At 44.7% G+C, this 7,049-nt stretch overlaps 1 protein-coding gene across 2 annotated transcripts in view; it reads left to right on the top strand.

Moving 5' to 3' along the window:
* The first annotated feature begins 354 nt into the window (after positions 1 to 354).
* Positions 355 to 7,049, top strand: part of MNS1 (meiosis specific nuclear structural 1) — a 21,820-nt gene continuing 15,125 nt past the window's right edge. For both annotated transcript variants that reach the window (XM_077185475.1, XM_054642124.2), the window contains exons 1-9: positions 355 to 479; positions 1,252 to 1,341; positions 1,558 to 1,685; positions 2,159 to 2,261; positions 3,081 to 3,310; positions 4,037 to 4,253; positions 4,344 to 4,451; positions 5,195 to 5,452; positions 6,363 to 6,488. In XM_077185475.1, the coding sequence (XP_077041590.1) occupies positions 477 to 479; positions 1,252 to 1,341; positions 1,558 to 1,685; positions 2,159 to 2,261; positions 3,081 to 3,310; positions 4,037 to 4,253; positions 4,344 to 4,451; positions 5,195 to 5,452; positions 6,363 to 6,488 (1,263 nt within the window). In that variant the 5' untranslated portion in view covers positions 355 to 476. The remainder of the gene's footprint in view (positions 480 to 1,251; positions 1,342 to 1,557; positions 1,686 to 2,158; positions 2,262 to 3,080; positions 3,311 to 4,036; positions 4,254 to 4,343; positions 4,452 to 5,194; positions 5,453 to 6,362; positions 6,489 to 7,049) is intronic.

Here is a 7,049-nt window from a genome sequence, read left to right as displayed (position 1 = left end):
GTAGGGAGCAGTTGTGCTCTGTGTAAGGTCTCTCTGGAATATGGAGGGCTGCGTTTTCCTAAATAAAGGAGACTCTGTACCAAGTAACCTTATCAGAATCATCTGTTTTGGTGATCATGGTTCATGTTCTGGCTGTTGTGTTCTGCCCTGTACCTCTATCTCCCATACCTGCTGGAGAACCCTCGTCATAGCTGTGAAGGAGATAAATTCTTTATTAAACGCTGCCACCTGGGGTTTGTGTTTAGAGGTGAGCCGGGTGCATTAATTTTAAGTCACGATTCAAGAAATGCCTTTCAAGACCTTCTTTCAAAGTCCCCCTCGCAGTGACGTCACGCTCCCGTGGCCCCGCCTACTAAGCGACGACGCGTCAGGGTCCGGTCGCCATCTTGGCCAATCAGCGAGGGCGATTCCCCGGAAGTGAAACCGCGTCCTGGAGCCCGGCGGCGCCGCGCGTTGCCACGGCAACGGCCTGCAGGATGGTAAAGGGGGGGCAGTGAGGGGAGCGAGCTTGGGGGGACATGGGGAGTGGGACCGTGAGGGGAGTGACACTGGGTGGGGGGGCATGGGGAGTGGGACCGTGAGGGGAGTGACACTGGGTGGGGGGGCATGGGGAGTGGGACCGTGAGGGGAGTGACACTGGGTGGGGGGGCATGGGGAGTGGGACCGTGAGGGGAGTGATATTGGGGGGGCATGGGGAGTGGGACCGTGAGGGGAGTGACACTGGGTGGGGGGGCATGGGGAGTGGGACCGTGAGGGGAGTGACACTGGGTGGGGGGGCATGGGGAGTGGGACCGTGAGGGGAGTGACATTGGGGGGGCATGAGAAGTGGGACCGTGAGGGGAGTGACACTGGGGGGAGCATGAGGAGTGGGACCGTGAGGGGAGTGACACTGGGGGGAGCATGAGGAGTGGGACCGTGAGGGGAGTGACACTGGGGGGGCATGAGGAGTGGGACCGTGAGGGGGGCGAGCTTGGGGCGGCAGGGGGAGTGGGACCGTGAGGGGAGCGAGACTGGGGGGGCGTCTGGGACCGTGAGGGGAGCGAGCTTGGGGGGCATGGCGAATGGGACCGTGACGGGAGCGAGCTGGGGAGGGGGGAGACTGGGACTGTGAGGGGAACGATATTGGGCGCGGCGTGGAGAGCAAGACCGTGACGGGAGGGACCGAGGAGGAGCGGGACCGTGAGGGAGGCGGCATGGGGACCGGGTCCCCGCGGCTGTCCTGCGCCACCGCCTCTCCCTTGTCGCCCGCAGGCGTCCGAGGAGCGGGAGTGGGGCAGGCGGGCGGCCCGGCTGCGGGCCGAGCTGGAGCGGGAGCAGCGGCTGGATGAGGCGCTGCGGGCGGTAAGAGCTGCGGGGGCGGCCGCCCTCAGGGAGGGGGAAGGCCGAGGAGAAGTACGCCTGGCTTTACCTTCGCCTGTCAAAAGCTTTCCCCAGTAACTTGAGCTTTCCCCAAGTCATTTACTGACTTGGAAAGTCTTGCTTGACTGCACAGTCTCCTTGCCTTTTCCCAAATGTGCGTGTGCGAGAGTTGGTACTGAAATTGTTTGTTGTCATCAGGCAGAAGAGAACAGAAAGCAGAGAGCGCTGCAGCTGGAGCGAGAGCAAAAGCTGGCGGCTGAGCTGGCGAGGCGGGACCTCGAGAAAATGAGAGATGAGAAGATCAGGCAACAAGTCAGAGCAAACAGGTAATTCAGAAATTTCCCAAACTGGCTGCTCCTGTTATCGGATTTGGGAAAGCTGTAGCAGGAGTGGAGATGACTCAGACCTTGAAGGAAAAGTTACTTTGAGATCAAAGTATAATAATAAGTTAATTAAAAAAAAATTGTCAATAAAAAACATCGATCCACAAAATTTTCATTTTGAATATGTGTATATGTACACTTGGGCATATCTGTGACCATACATGTGTATGTGCATGTACCTGTGCTTATATAGTTAGAGGTGAAGTATGCAGAACTGTTGATAGCACATGTAGAAATATAGGTAACTCTTGTTTTTTAATGGATTTTTTTCCTTTTTCTGCCCTTTAACTAGAGCAATATTTTTCATCAGGGTTGCCCCAATGAAAAGTACTGTGTTTAAATAGTGATGGAAACGTAATTTCTTCCCCTAGATACCTACCCCCTTGTAATAGGATAATTTTTTTTTTCCCCTCCAGTCTTGAACTTCGAGAGTTAGAAAGAAAGCTGAAATCTGCTTATATGAATAAAGAACGAGCTGCACAGATTGCTGAAAAAAAAGCTATATACAATGAGAACATGGTAATTAGCGTATCCCAGCACCTGAGTCACGTAACTCTTTGTATGGATTGTGTAGAAGATTTTTCCTTTGACCTTTTTTATCTAAAATATTGTTCAAGCATTCAGTGTTATTGAAGATATATTTTGTGTTATGAAGGATTAAAGCAATTACTAGCTATAAGAAAAAGGTTTACTTTGTCATTGCAATTGAAGGAGTAGTGATTGAATTAGGTGTATGACTGGTTATATTTGTTATTTTACTGGTTTTGTAGTATTTACCCAAGTCAAAACTATGATACCCTTTGTACAGTAAGTGTTTACAGTGGTGAATCCTTACCTCAGAGTCTGGTTGTTGAAAACAATGTTACTCTTTCCAAACAGTGATCTGGGTAACTTCAGAAGACTTGCAAACTTGTATTTATCTATACAAAGATATGGGTGATCAGGCAGTGATCCTGATGTGTTACTGCTTTATACAGGGCTCAGTGCAGGCAGTTGCTGTATAGCCATGTGCTCATTGAGGGTGTTCTCTGTAGCCCAGCCACATTCCAGTCATTGTGCTGATGTGAGTGAGTCCCACCTGTGCTCCAATGCTCAATACTTTGTTCTTTAAGTATTTTTCGTGCTCCTTCAGTTGGTCAGATCTTGAGGGTGCCCTTCAAGGGTTCTACTGACTGGATTCAGCTATTAAGCATGTTAAGGCTCTATATTTATAGACTGAGGTGGAAGACTTTCATTTCTGGTAATGGTGCATAATTCCTTTCCATACTGTGTATTTTTTCATTACAAGCTGTAGTAGTGGGAGTGAAAAGGAATCTTACATTGCCTTTTTCCCCACAGAAATGGGAGGATGAAGTAGCCCAAGAGATGAAGGAAGAGTACGACAGGTATCTGAAAGAAGAAATGTCTGCAGAACTGAAGCGAAACCAGGAGAAGAAAACCTACCATCAAGAACTGGACAAACAGGTTGAGGAACAGGAGAAAAAGAAGCAAGAGGCTTATGAAGAGTTTCTAAGAGAGAAACACATGATTGATGAAATTGTAAAAAAGATCTATGAAGAAGACCAAATGTTAGTTACTTTGAATTTTTATTATTTATTAATTTAAAACAAAGCAACTCATATAATTCTGCACAGAAAGCTAATTTGTATGCACCTATTCCATATATATACTAAGGCCCATTTTAGTTTCCCTTGGTCACACTTTAGTAACAAGAGACTGACTTGCATGGATTTTTCTGTTGAAACCTCAGAATGTCCCCATCACTCTCATGTCCTTGTTCCCCAAATATGAAATCCAGCTTATTTGCAGGAGGCCTTCCATTGGGCCCATCATGTTGGACACAACAGCAAATTACACATTTCTGCCTCTGCTTGTGTCCCTGCCTTGCCACCAGATGCTTTGTTTGCATGTCTTAGGAACAGGGAAGGAGGTTTCTGAGGGCAGAGTATTGTGTGTGGGGTGGGGAGAGTTCAGTGTAAATAAAAAGTTTAGGGGTTGTGGTGCTATTGGGCTTTGTTTTCTTTCTCTTTGATGGGGCATACATAAAATGCAGCAGCAGTGTGTACTTCTCTGTACAGTCTGCCTTCCAAAAAGGTGTTAGACATGAGATTCCCTTCTTGGGGCAGTTTATTACTAAGTATTTTCAATTTAGCTATCTAGTTTCTAGCTGAATGGTTAAGGAGAGTCACTTAAATCTTAGTCTCAGGAATATCTTGTTAATGGTGAGTGTCTGGTTAAATACTTACTTATTATGTTAAATAATTATTTGAACAGTTTTTTTCCATCTTCTACAGGGAAAAACAACGGAAGTTAGATAAAATAAGAGAAACTCAGACATATATTGAAGAGTTTATAAAAGAACAAGCTATCTGGAGGAAAAGGAAACAGGAAGAGATGGAAGAAGAAAATAGGAAAATTATGGAGTTTGCCAACATGCAACGACAAAGAGAAGATGGTTGGATGGCTAAAATTCGAGACAGTGAAGAGAAAAAACAGAGAGTTCAAAACATGGTATCAAAAATTGAAATTGTAGAAAAAATTGTAGAAAAAATTGTTGTATGTTTTTGTCTTTCATTTAGAAACCTTTCCTTCTTGTAATAGCTTGCCAAGACCATGGAAAGAGAAGAACAGAGGCGTAAAGAACAGGAACAAATCCTCCAAGATCTGTATCTGGAAGAACAAGAAGCGATGGAAAGGAAGAAGGAGATGGTAAGTGCTGCCAGGTACATGAAGGATTTTTTTTTCTACACGTTGGATTTCTAAGTCTGCAGTGTTGTTTGTGACTTTGGGGTTTCCAGTTATGTTCTAGCACAAAGTATTTATTTTCAATTCTATTTTCTAAATGTTCTGTCAGACAGGCAGCTTATAGATTAGCTTAGGTTTTGGAGAGAAAATTTTGTACTTTGAGTTTCCTTTTCTGTTCCTAATGTATTTAAACCAGGAAGGCAAGGGAAGGTTTTGAATACCCTTGTGGCCCCATTTATACATTTATTTATCTTGTGAAGGAGAACACCAGTAACTTTCAAGTTTAGGTTTAAGATAAGCAGTTTAATTTACTGAGGGTTTTTCTACATGTCTGTTTCCTATGGGCCTGGACATACTCTGTCTTACCTTGCTGTGGGTGACAGACAAAATGTAACAGTGTTGAGATACCAAACACTGCTATTTTTAGAGTGTTGTTCAGAATGACTGTCTTGTTGATTCCCTTCATCATAGTGGGAAAAAAATCCCCTTTGGTTTTGGACTTAATTTTGAGAATCTTGTGACATTTGCCAAGCTGATTAATACTGGAGAGCACTGTCAGATATGGAATGTTTGCTCCAGTTAGTTATGCTAGGAGTTAAGAGCTACAGTAAATTTATTCCAAGATAAATGGAGTAGATTGGCTGCTGCTGCTGGGAATTTTCAAAGTATTTTCAGTAATACTGCATTTTACTAAATTTCCTTTCTAGGCAGAAATTGAAAAGAGAATAAGACAGCGCCTAGACTTAAGGCAAGCATATGAAAAGCAATTTGCTCTAAAGGCAGCAGAACGAGAAGCTATGAGAGAAGAGGACAAAGCTCTGCGGCAGCGGATGTTGGCCAAGCTGGCCGAGGACGATCGCATAGAGCAGCTGAACGCGCAGAAACGGAGAATGAAACAGCTCGAGCACAAAATGGCCGTGGAAAAAATCCTTGAGGACCGGCGCAAACAGTGGATTGCAGAAAAAGTAAGAGTTTCACATGCACCTTTGGTTGGAGCAGTGTTTAAGATGGGAGTACTTACACTGTCCCAAGGGACAATGCTGGTGTTGGTAGGGAAAGGTGATGGGAATTGCAGAGAATAGCAGGGAGAACAAGGACTTTGTTTTGGTTTCTAACAAGAAAATAATATTTTTAGAGCTAACTTTTTTGGTAGCTGAAGAGGTTGGGGTCAGCAACATTCCTGCCCTCCTGTGTAGCTGTGTACTGCAAACACCTCTTTGGGAGCCATGAGATCAGCAACACAGCTGCTGTCCAGTTTCACATCCCTGGTCAGCTGCACTGCCAATGATGCGTGAGGAGGAACAGGCCTAGTCTTGCTCTTTTAAAAGTCTCTTTTATTGAGACCTGAGGAAGAAAAGGTGTAAACTGAAAGCAAGGCATGGAATCCCATACTGCTGTTTTCAGACCTGTCTATAGGGTATAAATCACCTGTGTAATGTGAATTGCAATTTCCAGTCATCAGTGTGAGAATTCATACCTATTGCTCCTTTCCCTGGATTAGAGTAGTAGGGCTGGAACAAACTAACTCATCTGAAAGCCAAAAAGCCACCAGAACTGAACGTTGCCTGCCTTCAAAAGGGCTTCTGACACCAAACACTTGGATAGCAGACTCACCCCATGACTGGCCATTCAGTTTTGTCTTTCGTCTGAGATTGTTTTCCAGTTGCCAGACAGATATTATTTAAACAATGCTTTGTAGGGTTTTCCATACACTTTTCCATCCTTTTCAAGAGCATTTCCTGTGACCAAGAATTAGGAAATGGAAGTTCAAAATTTACTCCACTAATTTTTTTTTCTCTTTATGCTGTTGTGGAGAGTGGTGGAAACGAATGCTCACAGAGCTGAAACAGAACTTAGGAAAATTGTTTATTGTAGGAGCGTGAACTTGAAGAAAGAGAGTTAGAGAAGAGAAGGCAAGAAAGGATCCGTGCAATTATTGAAGAGGAGAGACAGAAACTCTTGAAGGAGCATGCATGGAAATTGCTGGGTTATCTTCCTCGAGTAAGTAAATTGTATTTTAAATATTTTTAATGTCTGTCCTGTAAATTGGTTTTCTCCTGGATAGTTCAAGGGGAAGTTGCAGAACTGTGGCAGTTCCTGGAGTCAGTGGATGTCCTTGCTGTGTCAGCTCACCTGCTCTCACCTCTTCCTTTTGTGTTTGAGCTGGGGCCTGTTTACAGCACTGCTCTTTGTGCTGAGGGGCTGTGGGCTCTCTGGCACAATTGATGCCTTGTACAGAACTCTCTGAAAGCTTCCACAGCGCTTTGCCTGTCCAGTGTTTGAAATATGGAACATGAGTTCTACAGCAGGGCTTCTCTAGCTAGGAAGGAGTCCACCACATCTTAAAACCTGTTTCCACCAAATTTCTCAGTTGGGGTTTTGGCAGCAATTTCTTGCAGCTCTCTGGCTTCTCTGCCAAATACTCCATAACTACAGACTCTGCAGCAGTGCAATGAACTGCAGCATTTACAGAAGCATTACAGAGCTTACTCTGTTCATCCTGGTGTTTTTAAAAGTTAAAAAGATGGAAGCAGTTATTGCAATAGGAATAAAGTACAATTT

The sequence above is a fragment of the Agelaius phoeniceus genome, chromosome 13, assembly GCF_051311805.1.
Source record: "Agelaius phoeniceus isolate bAgePho1 chromosome 13, bAgePho1.hap1, whole genome shotgun sequence".
NCBI classification, from domain to species: Eukaryota; Metazoa; Chordata; class Aves; order Passeriformes; family Icteridae; genus Agelaius; species Agelaius phoeniceus.
Note: the sequence above shows the minus strand (reverse complement) of the source record. Positions and strands in the feature narration are given on the sequence as shown.